Source organism: Chiloscyllium punctatum, chromosome 14 (genome assembly GCF_047496795.1).
Source record: "Chiloscyllium punctatum isolate Juve2018m chromosome 14, sChiPun1.3, whole genome shotgun sequence".
Taxonomy (NCBI): Eukaryota; Metazoa; Chordata; class Chondrichthyes; order Orectolobiformes; family Hemiscylliidae; genus Chiloscyllium; species Chiloscyllium punctatum.
In genome coordinates, this window is record NC_092752.1 from 28,471,838 (window position 1) to 28,487,033 (window position 15,196).

At 44.7% G+C, this 15,196-nt stretch overlaps 1 protein-coding gene across 1 annotated transcript in view; it reads right to left on the reverse strand.

The window, feature by feature from the left end:
* Positions 1 to 15,196, reverse strand: part of ugl (ureidoglycolate lyase) — a 77,075-nt gene that overhangs the window by 43,185 nt on the left and 18,694 nt on the right. Inside the window, exons 2-3 of the mRNA XM_072584092.1 lie at positions 12,365 to 12,546; positions 11,567 to 11,695 (exon numbers count right to left, since the gene is read on the reverse strand). Coding sequence (XP_072440193.1) covers positions 11,567 to 11,695; positions 12,365 to 12,391 — 156 coding nt within the window. The 5' untranslated portion in view covers positions 12,392 to 12,546. The remainder of the gene's footprint in view (positions 1 to 11,566; positions 11,696 to 12,364; positions 12,547 to 15,196) is intronic.

Below are 15,196 nucleotides of genomic sequence, written 5' to 3' on the forward strand. Positions count from 1 at the left end.
AGTGTCTGGGTAGGTTTCCTCCGGGTGCTCTGGTTTCCTCCCACAGTCCTACGATGTGCAGGTCAGGTGAATTGGCCATGCTAAATTGCCCATAGTGTTAGGTGCATTAGTCAGAGGGAAATAGGTCTGGGTGGGTAACTCTTTGGAGGGTCAATGGAGACTTGTTGGACCGAAGGGCCTGTTTCCACACTGTAAGGTACCTAATCTAAATTATCTAGAAGGACAAAGGCAACAGAAACATGGGAACACCACCACCTAAAAGTTCCCCTCCAAGCCACTTACCATCTTGACTTGGAAATATATTCCCATTGCTTCAATGTTGCAGGGTCAAAATCCTGAAATCCCTTCCCAAAGGCATGCGGGACTTCATTCGCAAAATGGACTGCAATGGTTCAACAATGCGGCACACCATCACCTTCCCAAGGGCAATTAGATTTGGGTAACAAATAATGACCTAATCTATGAAGCCCACAGCCTCTGAAAGAATATATAAGAAAATAATTGTAGTCGCATAAATCCTTGCAGGTAACTCAATAACGTCAAATAGAAAGATCTGGAAATAGGCTATCTGTCCCAATTTTTGTATTTCTCTGGTGAAATACCTGCCCTTGCTCATTGTTTCCTCATAAAATTTGGAAGATTCACAGTACTGGATTAATTCAAGACAAATTGGAACTCTCTTGCATATCCTGCCTCACTCCCCACCCCAGACCAAAAGTGAACAGCAGCCAATGGACGAAGAATGAGCCCTTTGAACGGACGGCAGGCCCTGTAGTCCTGGCAGTGCCACCAAATGCTGGATTGTGGGTGTTGCCTGGACTGCAGGAATGAACATGTTGAAGGCCCATTGGATCCCCACAGTGAGATAACTAGGTTATTGGGCAGGGAGGATTGGGCCAAGGTAGGGAAGGGAGGATAGTGAAGGAGGCAGAATGGTGGGTTCTAAAGAGAGAGCAGGTAGAAAGAAAGGAGGGGTAATACATTTGGAGTTTGCATCTGATGCAATGATAGTAACCTGGCCCCACCCCCCCATCCACTTTCTGCCCATTCCAACATTTTTGTTTTAAATGGCCTGCTTCTCAATGCCATCTGTATTATGGCATTGGACAGCGTACTATGCAGGTCAATGGACTTGGTACCAAGTACAACTGACCTTTTATACAACCCTATCAGGAGGTGATCACAGGGTTGGCAGGGGGATGGGTTTGTGGGCTGGGCATCTACCCCTGATTCTGGATTAGTGGTGCTGGAAGAGCACAGCAGTTCAGGCAGCATCCAACGAGCAGCGAAATCGACGTTTCGGGCAAAAGCCCTTCATCAGGAATAAAGGCAGTGAGCCTGAAGCGTGGAGAGATAAGCTAGAGGAGGGTGGGGGTAGGGAGAGAGTAGCATAGAGTACAATGGGTGAGTGGGGGAGGGGATGAAGGTGATTACCTCTATCTACCCCTGATTGAAAACCCACCAGGCAGAGTTAATATAAAGTCCAGCCAATGTTATGAATAGCATGGCAGTACTCAATATATCATTCACACATATTTCCCATTTTTACTTCTAGTTTTAGTTTACCACATAAAACTGGGAAGCTTTCCCCCACTTCCCTCCCCATTGTAAGTCTTGTTCCAGTATTGACCTTTTCTGCCATGGCAGAGATATGTCTGACCTCCCATGTACTGCATTGCCAAGTATCAGGATGCAAATATGAGCCAATAATGCTCTATAAGATACATAATTAATATGAACTGTGCCAACATTAGGAACTGCCAATTAAATGCCATGCATTCTGCCAAAAGGATGGCCAGTCACATTGGCGCTGTTACATTCCACCATGTAATAGCAGCTATAGATCAGTAAAGGCAGTTACACATTTCTTACAAGCTGCATTATCATAGAATCATAGAATCTCTACACTGTGGAAACAGGCCCTTCAGCCCAACAAATCCACACAGACACTCCAAAGACACCTAAAACCATTCCCCATTACACTATGTTTACCCCTGATTAATGCACCTAACCTACATATCATTGAACACTATCAGCAACTTAGCATGGTCAAATCATCGAACCTGTACATCTTTGGATTGTGGGAGGAATCCAGAGCACCCGGAGGGAACCCACGCAGACATGGGGAGAATGTGCAAACTCCACACAGACAGTCGCCCAAGGCTGGAATCAAACCTGGGTCCCTGGCGCTGAGAGGCAGCATGCTTTTAAGAAACTATGCTTTTAAAAAGTAGGTAGAATAGGATTACTAAACTAGACCCTCATTACCAAATTAACTTTGCATCTTAAACTTGAAACAGCAGTAAATAAAATATTTCTGAAATGTTAAAGTAGATTTTATCCACCACCAAGAGATAACATGTAATATGTCTCAGCATAGAACAACTGATTTCAGTTTGAATATACTACAATTGGACAAATATTAATTTCATAATTGCTAAGAAAGTTGCTGGTGTAATCATTGCATGACATGCAAATTATGCTACATGGGAATCAACATTAACCCTTGGTTCATGCAAACATAAAAATCCAAATGGCTTGTTTACAAAATGACAGCTTTAAGCTGCAGAACATGTTAGAGGATAACCAATATTGGGTAAAAAGTGTCATACATTGTTCATCTACAGTAACGAGACTCATGAGAAAAGCACACTCTTTGGAAAAGTGATTTACATAAATTTGTAAGATGACAATGTTAAAAGAATTAATTCCGTTTTCATGCAGTATTATACATTGATGCAAATTTCAATAATTCCTGCTGTGGTTAGATCCACTATGTGAACTATGTGATGCATATCAGATTCACAGCAAGTCCTTGGTAATGTGAGAATTCAGCACTTGCAACACATACAATTCAGTTTAGTTTGGCGCTCCATACATGGAAACATGGAGGACTTCAACAAGGAAGACCAAAGAACGACTCAATATGAACCTTTGATATAGTGAACCTCATTTAGATGTATTCAGCACAAGCAGATTGTAAGTGTGGTAGATTTAATAACACCTTGTTCACTCCAACCCCAACACTATCCAAGAAAGGTAACATTGTATAAGAATAAGTCAGTGAATACTTACAATACAAGCTGAGAGGAACTCATGTCTGCATCCTTGTGTAGTTTGTTACTTCTCGGACTGTCTTTGTAAATGCAGCCCATTGGTGGCACTTTCAAAGTTGTCTGTGATTAATTCTGCTTCATGGAGATGACTATGATCATTATGATTATTTCTGGCCAGGACTTGCATCCCACATGATTGATCACTGCATGATTTTCAAATGCAGGATTCTATGATTATGGATGTCCGTGACTTGTACTGTGCTAGGTTCTGATTAATGCAAATAGCCCCCAAAAAGACTCCCATCACTCACAAGTAGAAACTGTCATCAGACAAGAAAACCACTTACTTGGCCCATTCCAGGTATGATAGCACCATTTTCTTTTCCAATATGCAGTTGGGAATTTGGTGAGAACACAATGGTAATGCTTGGCAGAGTGAGTTGCAGAATCAGTCTGGTAACCTGGCTGACCCACTCTAAACATCTGCATTCCTTTCTTCCTTGACCTCATCACATCTGGGTTTCTACATGTTCTCAGAGGAGAAAGTGAGGACTGCAGATGCTGGAGATCAGAGCTGAAAATGTGTTGCTGGAATAGCGCAGCAGGTCAGGCAGCATCCAAGAAACAGGAGAATCAATGGTTTGGGCATAAGCCCTTCTGGGCTGATGCCTGAAACGTTGATTCTCCTGTTCCTTGGATGCTGCCTGACCTGCTGCGCTTTTCCAGCAACACATTTTCAGCTTCTACATGTTCTCAATCAAACTTTTCATGTAAATCTTCATCTTCCAACATTCTCCCCTGAACTCCGAGCCACAACATAGCCATGGCAACCATCATGATCCACAGTGCCCACTGAAACCCAGCTAATGGTGATCATAGAGTCATAGAGATGTACAGCATGGAAATAGAGCCTTCGGTCCAACCCGTCCATGCCGACCAGATATCCCAACCCAATCTAGTTTCCCACCTGCCAGCACCCGGTCCATATCCCTCCAATCCCTTCCTATTCAAATACCCATCCAAATGCCTCTTAAATATTGCAATTGTACCAGCCTCCACCACTTCCTCTAGCAGCTCATTCCATACACGTACCACCCTTTGCATGAAAAAGTTGCCCCATAGGTGTCTTTTATATCTTTCCCCTCTCACCCTAAACCTATGCCCTCTAGTTCTGGACTCCCCGACCCCAGGGAAAAGACTTTGTCTATTTATCCTATCCATGCCCCTCATAATTTTGTAAACCTCTATAAGGTCACCCCTCAGCCTCCGTGCTCCAGGGAAAACAGCCCCAGCCTGTTCAGCCTCTCCCTGTAGCTCAAATCCTCCAACCCTGGCAACATCCTTGTAAATCTTTTCTGAACCCTTTCAAGTTTCACAACATCTTTCCAATAGGAAGGAGACCAGAATTGCACACAATATTCTAACAGTGGCCTAACCAATGTCTTATACAGCCGCAACATGACGTCCCAACTCCTGTACTCAATAAAGGAAAGCATACCAAACGCCTTCTTCACTATCTTATCTACCTGCAACTCCACTTTCAAGGAGCTATGAACCTGCACTCCAAGGTCTCTTTGTTCAGCAACACTCCCTAGGACCTTACCATTGATGACATCTTCTCCATCAGTAACCCATGTTCTCCAATGTATTGTTGTATCCCTCCCTTACATGTCGAGCTGTCCTCATTATAATTATTGACCCCCTACTTTCCGGTACGTTGCATCCAAACTCTGTAGTTGGCTTCCTCAATTTCCCTACTACAGTGCTGGCCCTGTTAACCTGTCATGACATTCAGTGAACAGACCCCCAGGACTGACCATGGCCAACCTCCTTACTGACTTGGAAGGACAGCCTGACTGATGAGTGACCAGATCCTTGACTGACCTCTGAGCAACTCCCTACAAATCACTGGACTGGATGCACAGGAGCCTGCAGGACTGCCCACTGCCCACTGGACTGTAGTGATATATACAGCCCCTGACTCTGTTCAACTCCAAGCAACCAACTGACTGTGTCCAAGCCCTCAACTGAGATTGGATGCTGCAATTGACTGTGCCGGGACCTCCCTGACTGATGAAAGTCAATCTTGATTTAACTCAGGACTACTCCCCTTACACCTTGAGGCTGGCTGCACATACAGCATGCTTGCTGGCACACAGTGCAGTTGTGAGACTAACATCATGTGGTGCCTACAGCAACACACCCACCTGCTTTGTTGATCATTGCTGACAACCATAGCAATTTGCCAGGCTTTGTACCTGCCCTAAAAGGCACAAGAAGACAGGGACATTGTGAGCAAATACGTTCTGAATGACGCAGCAAACCACAACTAGGCACAACAGTAATACTGCGAGTATCCAACTAGGGGTGAAGTGCATGAGAGCTAGAGAGTAAAGTAAGGTAGCTTTTATTTGTCATTCCTACCGTATACAACTGAAACAGTAAAAATGAGACAATGTTCCTCCTGGACCGAAGGTGCTACATGGACAGCACAAACTACACAATCGTACACGGTATAAAGTGCATAAGAACAAAGAACAAAGAAAATCTACAGCCCAGGAATAGGCCCTTCAGCCCTCTAAGCCTAAGCTGATCCAAATGTACTGTCTAAACCGGTCAGTCAATTCCTAAGCATCTGTATCCCTCTGCTCCCCACCTACTCATGCATTTGTCCAGACGCATCTTAAATGAATCTACCGTGCCTGCCTCGGCCACCTCTAGAACATAGAACATAGAACATAGAACAATACAGCACAGAACAGGCCCTTCGGCCCACGATGTTGTGCCGAACTTCTATCCTAGATTAAGCACCCATCCATGTACCTATCCAAATGCCGCTTAAAGGTCGCCAATGAATCTGACTCTACCACTCCCTCGGGCAGCACATTCCATGCCCCCACCACTCTCTGGGTAAAGAACCCACCCCTGACATCTCCCCTATACCTTCCACCCTTCACCTTAAATTTATGTCCCCTTGTAACACTCTGTTGTACCCGGGGAAAAAGTTTCTGACTGTCTACTCTATCTATTCCTCTGATCATCTTATAAACCTCGATCAAGTCACCCCTAATCCTTCGCCGTTCCAATGAGAAAAGGCCGAGAACTCTCAACCTATCCTCGTACGACCTACTCTCCATTCCAGGCAACATCCTGGTAAATCTTCTCTGCACCCTCTCCAAAGCTTCCACATCTTTCCTAAAGTGAGGCGACCAGAACTGCACACAGTACTCCAAATGTGGCCTAACCAAAGTCCTGTACAGCTGCAACATCACCTCACGACTCTTGAATTCAATCCCTCTGCTAATGAACGATAATACTCCATAGGCCTTCTTACAAACTCTATCCACCTGAGTGGCAACCTTCAAAGATCTATGTACATAGACCCCAAGATCCCTCTGTTCCTCCACCTGACCAAGAACCCTACCATTAACCCTGTATTCCGCATTCTTATTTGTTCTTCCAAAATGGACAACCTCACACTTGGCAGGGTTGAACTCCATCAGCCACTCCTCAGCCCAGCTCTGCATCCTATCTAAGTCCCTCTGCAGCCGACAACAGCCCTCCTCACTGTCCACAACTCCACCTATCTTTGTATCATCTGCAAATTTACTGACCCACCCTTCGACTCCCTCCTCTAAGTCATTAATAAAAATTACAAACAGCAGAGGACCCAGAACTGATCCCTGCGGAACTCCACTTGTAACTGGACTCCATGCTGAATATTTACCATCTACCACCACTCTCTGACTTCTACCGGTTAGCCAGTTTTCTATCCAATTGGCCAAATTTCCCTCTATCCCATGCCTCCTGACTTTCCGCATAAGCCTACCATGGGGAACCTTATCAAATGCCTTACTAAAATCCATGTACACTACATCCACTGCTCTACCCTCATCCACATGCTTGGTCACCTCCTCGAAGAATTCAATAAGACTTGTAAGGCAAGACCTACCCTTCACAAATCCGTGCTGGCTGTCCCTAATCAAGCAGTGTCTTTCCAGATACTCGTAAATCCTATCCCTCAGTACCCTTTCCATTACTTTGCCTGCCACAGAAGTAAGACTAACTGGCCTGTAATTCCCGGGGTTATCCCTATTCCCTTTTTTGAACAGGGGCACAACATTCGCTACTCTCCAGTCCCCTGGTACCACCCCAGTTGCCAGTGAAGACGAGAAGATCATTGCCAACGGTACTGCAATTTCCTCTCTTGCTTCCCACATAATCCTAGGATATATCCCGTCAGGCCCGGGGGACTTGTCTATCCTCAAGTTGTTCAAAATGTCCAACACATCTTCCTTCCTAACAGGTATCTCTTCTAGCTTATCAGTCCGTTTCACACTCTCCTCTTCAACAATACGGTCCCTCTCGTTCGTAAATACTGAAGAGAAGTACTTGTTCAAGACCTCTCCTATCTCTTCCGACTCAATACACAGTCTCCCACCACTGTCCTTGATCGGACCTACCCTCGTTCTCGTCATTCTCAGGTTTCTCACATATGCATAGAATGCCTTGGGGTTATCCTTGATCCTATCCGCCAGGGATTTTTCATGCCCTCTCTTAGCTCTCCTAATCCCTTTCTTCAGGTCCCTTCTGGCTATCCTGTATCCCTCCACTGCTCTGTCTAAACCTTGTTTCCTCAACCTTATGTAAGCCTCCTTCTTCCTCTTTACTAGACATTCAACCTCCCTCGTCAACCAAGGCTCCCTCACACGACCATTTCTTCCCTGCCTGATCGGTACATACATATCAAGGACACGTCGTATCTGCTCCTTGAAAAAGTCCCACATTTCCACCACATCCTTCCCTAACAGCCTATGCTCCCAACGTATGCTCCTCAAATCCTGTCTTACAGCATCGTAATTTCCCTTCCCCCAATTGTAAAATCTACCTTGTTGTGCGCACCTATCTCTCTCCATAACCAAGGTGAAAGTCACAGAATTGTGGTCGCCATCACCAAAATGTTCACCCACCAACAAGCCCACCACTTGTCCCGGTTCGTTACCGAGTACCAAATCCAATATGGCCTCCCCTCTGGTTGGACAATCTACATACTGCGTTAGAAAAGCTTCCTGGACACACTGCACAAACACCGCCCCATCCAATCTACTTGATCTAAAGAGCTTCCAATCAATATTTGGGAAGTTGAAGTCGCCCATGACTACGACCCTGTGGCTTCTGCACCTTTCCAAAATCTGTTTCCCAATCTGTTTCTCCACATCTCTGCTGCTATTGGGGGGCCTATAATAAACACCCAATAAGGTGACTGCACCTTTCCTATTTCTGACTTCAGCCCATACTACCTCCAGAGGCAGATCCCCCTCAAACTTCCTTTCTGCAGCCGTTATACCATTTCTAATTAGCAATGCCACCCCCCCTCCTTTTTTACCACCCTCCCTAATCTTACTGAAACATCTGTAACCAGGAACCTCCAACAGCCATTCCTGTCCCTCATTTATCCATGTTTCCGTGATGGCCACAACATCGTAGTCCCAGGTACCGATCCACGCCTTAAGATCACCCACCTTATTTCTGATACTCCTTGCGTTGAAGTATACGCACTTGAGCCCATCTCTGTGTCCGCAAGTAGTCCCTGTCAGTGCTACCTTCTCCACAGCTTCCCTACAGTCTTGGGCATCCTGACACACAGCTAGCTTACTTGCTGGACTACAAGTCCGGATCCCATCCCCCTGCCAAATTATTTTAAACCCCCCCGAAGAGTGCTAGCAAACCTACCCCCCAGGATATTGGTGCCCTTCTGGTTCAGGTGCAACCCGTCCTGTTTATACAGGTCCCACCTTCCCCAGAATGCAGTCCAATTGTCCAAATATCTGAAGCCCTCCCTCCTACACCATCCTTGCAGCCACGTGTTCAACTGCACTCTCTCCCTATTCTTTGCCTCTCTGTCACGTGGCACCGGCAACAACCCAGAGATGACGACTCTGTCTGTCCTAGCTTTTAGCTTCCAGCCTAACTCCTTGAGCTCTTGAATGACCTCCCCACCCCTCTTCCTACCTATGTCGTTGGTGCCAATGTGTACCACGACTTCTGGCTGCACACCCTCCCCCTTAAGGATTCTGAAGACACGGTCCGAGACGTCTCGGACCCTAGCACCCGGGAGGCAACAAACCAGCCGAGAGTCTCGCCCATGTCCACAGAACCGCCTGTCCGTCCCTCTAACTAGAGAGTCCCCCATAACTAGCGCTCTCCTCTTCTCCCCCTTTCCCTTCTGAATCTCAGAGCCACAGACCCCTTCACTGCAGCTTACACCTGCAAGGCTGTCCCCCCCAACAGTTTCCAAAGCTGCATACTTATTTTTTAGGGGAACGACCACAGGGGAACCCTGCACTGCCTGTTTCTTCCCCTTCCCACCTCTAACTGTTACCCAGCTACCTCTGTTCTCTGGCGTAACTATGTCCCTGTAGCTTCTATCGATCACCCTCTCAGCCTCTTGAATAATCCTCAGCTCATCCAGCTCCAGTTCCAGTTCCCTAACTCGTTCGGTGAGGATCAGGATCTGACTGCATTTCCTGCACACGAAGTCGGCAGGAGTATCGGTGGTCACCCCTACCTCAAACATCCTGCAGGAGGAACATTCCACCGCCTGCGCTGCCATGACTGTACACTGTCTCCAAAAACAAGAACACTGAGTCAATAACCTGTGGACTTTTAAGTTAGGTTAGAGGAGGAGGGTGGGAGGGTGGCCCTACGGAAGTAGGACCTGGGGTCTAGAACACACCCACTCAAATACTAATCACTTACCTTCCCGCCCAGCTATGCGCTCCAACCTCACTTCCGCTGCCCGCTACAGGTAAGTAATTTTGAAACAAACTGTCTTACCTTAGCTGTAGTCTCCCGGGTTCGTTTTTCCTCGGCCGCTGCTCCCACTCAAATGACCGTTGGTGATTAAAGGGGGAGTATTTATACTCACCGTTCTCCTTCCCGGCTGCCCCTCTGTTTACCGTCACTTGCTCTGCTGCTCCCGCTCTTTTTGTGAAGAGAGAGAAAAAAAAACCGCTGCCTGCTACAGGTAAGTAATTTTGAAACAAACTGTCTTACCTTAGCTGTAGTCTCCCGGGTTCGTTTTTCCTCGGCCGCTGCTCCCACTCTACTGGCAATGCGTTCCAAACGCCCACCACCCTCTGTGTGAAGTACCTGCCGCATGTATCCCCCTTAAACTTTCCATCTCTCACCTTGAAACCGTGACCTCCTGTTATTGAATCCTTCACCCTGGGAAAAAGCTTGTCTCTCTCCACCCTGTCTATACCCTTCATGATTTTGTAAACCTCAATCAGGCCCCCCCTCAATCTCCTTTTTTCTATTGAAAATAAACCTAACCAACTCAACCTTTTTTCATAGCTCGCACCTTCCATACCAGGCAACATCCTCGTAAACCTTCTCTGCACCCTCTCCAAAGCGTCCATATCCTTTTGGTAATGTGGCGACCAGAATTGGACACAGAAGTGAAAAACGCGAAAGTTACAGTGTAATAGAAGAATGGTAAGTAAAAGGCATTTTTCTAGCAGCAATTTGAAGTTGTGCAAAGAATTTCAGATGGGAAAGAATCTGATCATAAGACACCAAACAGAGACGCACCCTGCTCTGATGCATGAAATGCGTGTGTGAAATTGTGAGCAACACCTGGCAGCTCATTACAATGCGATGTGCAGGACTGAATTGAATAACTATATTCTAAATGAGTCAGAGATGTGCCATGATGATGTAATGAGGCGGTGTTCAATGCCAATTTCCAAGGGTGGGATGGGGGAAATGCAGGTGATTGCTATCTGTGGAGTGTACCCTGAGATCTGCTGATCAAGGCTGAGACCTGGGAAAACAATCTACAAGCTGGAATTAGGTAGGTAAAAACAATGACTGCAGATGCTGGAAACCAGATTCTGGATTAGTGGTGCTGGAAGAGCACAGCAGTTCAGGCAGCATCCAAGGAGCAGTGAAACTGATGTTTCGGGCAAAAGCCCTTCATCAGGAACGAAGGCTGGAATTGCCAAGCTGGAATTGCCAAGTAGTCACTTCGATTGCCATGTTTGAGTTATCATCATCTATTTTCTCTCTGCCATGTCACAGAATAGAGAACAGTATATAAATGCAGTGGGAATAGGGAGTAATGAGGCACCAATGCATACTAAAGAACCTGTTACCCACCAACAGCAGGATTCTCATCTCATTGTTCCAACATGCATGCAAAATTGCACTTTTTTCCAAACATCCAGAGTCTCATTTTTCTGACCTCGCCATGTTTATCCAATTGATTTTTTAACACACATGTCCTCTGGGGGCTGGGAGAACTCCAGCCAGTATGTTTGAATCTAAAGGCTGTTGCCTCAAGTGGAAGTGTCATTGTTAAAGCATTATTATAGGGAAAAGACAATGTAACCCAATAGCAAACTAACCAGTAAATGGCAATGCACCAGCAATGATTTGAAGTAGTCACACATTGTTATATCTCATGGCCACCCCCCCAGCTCCACCACAACCTCACTAGATAAATGTACCTCATCAACGTCTGCATCAAAAGTAGAGACCAATTCTGCTAGGAACTGGATCGCTTCTGGTGTCAAAAGAGTTTGGAATTCTACCCTCAAAGATGGAGGAGGAGGCTCGAGTTCCACTCCAGTTACAGTCTGCAACAGAACAAGTGTGCTCAATTTAGTGTAACCAATTTCAAGCAAATTATGTTTTGCATATAACTATCTTTCTTACAGAGCAAACGTCTCACTTCACAAGTGGGTGCACTGTATTTTTTTAAAAGTTCAAGTGGATCATTAGAAATAACATTATTTAAAAACAACTCGCAATTGAATAATTTTCATTTATAAATAAAGTTACTCATGGTTTGACCCATGATTGATTAATCTGATTCTCTGTCTGACTGAACGGTAAGTTTAAACGAATCTATGAATCTTCTCTGAATCTAAATAAATAAAACTAAATGACATGATCAGAGAAAAATTCCAGTTTGGATCAGGACTATGTTAAAATCTTGTCTCCAGTTAAAACAATACTCTACTAGCAATAATAGGAGCCTGCAGATGTTAGAGATCACTTTAGAATATGGTATATGCCAAAGAATCATTTTACCATGTTCGGCGGATTATATGGACATGTAAAGTCTAACTTGTGTGGCACTTTAATTTCACAAGGTACAAAGACATTCGTGGCCATTAGAAACAGCAGCCTATCAAATAGATAACTTCTGTTTGTTTTAATTAATGACTACAACTCCGCAACTCTTTAAACCTTGTGACTTGATTCATTTGAATTAGTTAAAATTAGCTGCTTTTCATACTTACAGTAATTTGTTGCAGTGTTGCTGCCATGACTAGTTTTCTTGTCGGAACCAGAGAGATATTGCTGATTCAGCATTTACATTTACTTTCTATGTTTAATCTGTTACATTTCACAGAGTCCAATGACCTTCAGTCTCTGATGGTATCATCTGACCTTAACTTATGTCCAGCCAATGACAATTCAACTAAAAATAAAATGGAAGAAATTGCTGTGAATTTAACAGATATACACATTATGCCATATAACACTTTGTGTCATCATTTTGGATAGAGTTACTACACTTGCTGATAGATTTTCGACCACCGTGAATTGGAAATAATGCTCTTTGATATCTAATATTAGAAAAAAAGCCACATTGTTTTACTGCTGTTTTCATAGTTTTCTCTCCTAAAGGCATTGGGGATTCAGGCCTGTTGGTGCTAATATGTCCATTTAACAACAATGGACTAAATGTTTCCAGTGTGGGAGAGCATCTTTTTTTCTTGAATGTTCAAAATTCCTTTACAACCTAACTAGTAAACTGATAAGATCATGGCAAGATGCTGTGAAACTTGAAAGGGTTCAGAAACGATTTACAAGGATGTTGGCAGGGTTGGAGGATTTGAGCTATAGGGAGAGGCTGCATAGGCTGGGGCTGTTTTCCCTGGAGTGTCGGAGGCTGAGGGGTGACCTTATAGAGGTTTATAAAATCAGGAATGGCATGGATAGGATAAATAGACAAAGTCTTTTCCCTGGGTTTGGGGAGATCCCCCGCCACTGCAAGGCACAGGAAATCAGTGATTACTGACACCATTGATGTTAGCCCAGGACAAGAATAAACCATTTGAGGCTGGAATTAAATCAGGAATATTCACTGCAGGACAGTGGAGAGAAAACAGCAAAGGTTTTCAAGGGCCATTTCTGTCGGCCGTTCCTCTTGTCTTCCACCTCCCAGGAGACTGTAATTTGCTCCCATCCCTCAGGATTGGGCACACTCCACTATATTAAACCATCTTCTTCACTTACAGGCAGTGCCCAGCACTGCCTTTAACAAATACTTGGATCTGCACTGAACTCATTCTGTGCTTGACAGTTTCCTTAATTTTACAACATACTACATTTATGATGCATCCCTCCCTCCTGCCTCTGCCACCCACCCCTCAGCACATGTTGAGAGTGAGCATGACACTGCCTGTTTGTTTCCATGAGAACAGTTAGTCTATGGAAGCAGTAATTTGAAACCTTTTCTCCGGCCTCCAGTAAAAGGGCAGTCGGAGCATACTCAAGAAGGAAATCTGGTGGGCAGAAATGTAACATGAGATAGCTTTGACAAATAGGGTTAAGCAGAATGCAAAAAGATTCCACAAATACATTAATTACAAAAAAAAACTTAGGAGAGAATAGAGGCCATTAAAAAATCAGCGAAACAGCTTTTGTGTGGAACCACAGGAGATGGGCGAGATACTAAACAAGTATTTTGTGTCAATATATACTGAGGAGAGCTAGAAAACTTGGAGAAATAAACAGTGATATCTTGAAAAGTGTCCATATTACAGAGGAGGAGGTGCTGGACGTCTTCAAATGTACAAAGGTGGATAAATCCCCGGGATCTGATGGGGTACATCCCAGAACTCCATGGAAAGCTAGGGAGGTGATTGCTGAACCCCTTGCTGAGATATTTGCATCATTGATAGCCAGGGGTGAGGTGCCAGAGGGTGGCTAATGTGATGCTGCTATTTAAGAAAGGTGGTAATAAAAATCCACTGAACTATACATTGAGCCTGGCGACAGTGGTGCATAGGTTATTGGAAGCGATTCTGAGGGATCAGATTTACATGTATTTGGAAAGGCAAGGACTGATTAGGGATAGTCAACATGGCTTTGTGCGTGGGAAATCATGTCTCACAAACTTGATTGAGTTTTTTGAAGAGGTGACAAAACAGATTGATGAAGGCAGAGCAGTAGACATTGTCTGTATGGACTTCAACATGATATTTAATAGGGATCAGCATGATAGAATGTTTAGCAAGGTGGTATCACATGAAATCAAGCGAGAGCTAGCGATTTGGAAACAAAAGCAGCTTGAAGGTAGAAGACAGAGGGTTCTGGTGGAGGGTTGTTTTTCCGACTGGGGGTGGGTGACCAGCGGTGTGTCGCAAGGATCAGTGCTGGGTCCCGGCTTTTTGTCATTTATGTAAATGATTTGGATGCGAACATAGGAGTAATTGTTAGTAAGTTTGTAGATGACCCCAAAATTGGTGGTCCTCTGGACAGTGAAGAAGGTTATCTCAGAGCACAATGAGATCTTGATCAGATGGGCTGATGGGCTGAGGAGTGGCAGATGGGGTTTAATTTAGATAACTGTGGGGTGCTGCATTTTGGAAAATGAAATCAGGGCAAGACTTCTACACTTTGTGATGGGGTCCTGCGGAGTGTTGATGAACAAAGAGACCTTGGGGTGCAGGTTCGTAGTTCCTTGAATGTGGAGTCACAGGCAGACAAGATAGTGAAGAGGGTGTTTGGTACACTTGCCTTTATTGGTCACTGCAATGGGTATAGGAATCGGGAGGTCATGTTATAGCTGTACAGACACTGGTTAGGCAACTTTAGGATTATTGTGTTTAGTGTGGTCTCCGTGTTATAGGAAAGATGTTGTTAAACTTCAAAGAGTACAGAAAAGATTTACAAGAATGTTGCCAGGGTTGAATTGTATGGAGAGGTTAAATAGGCTGGGGCTATTTTCCCTGGAGGTGTTAGAGAACTTACAGAAGTTTATAAAATCATGAGAGGCATAGACTGGGTGAATAGCCAAGGTCTTCTCCCCAGGGTAAAGCAGTCCAAAACTAGAGGTTTAA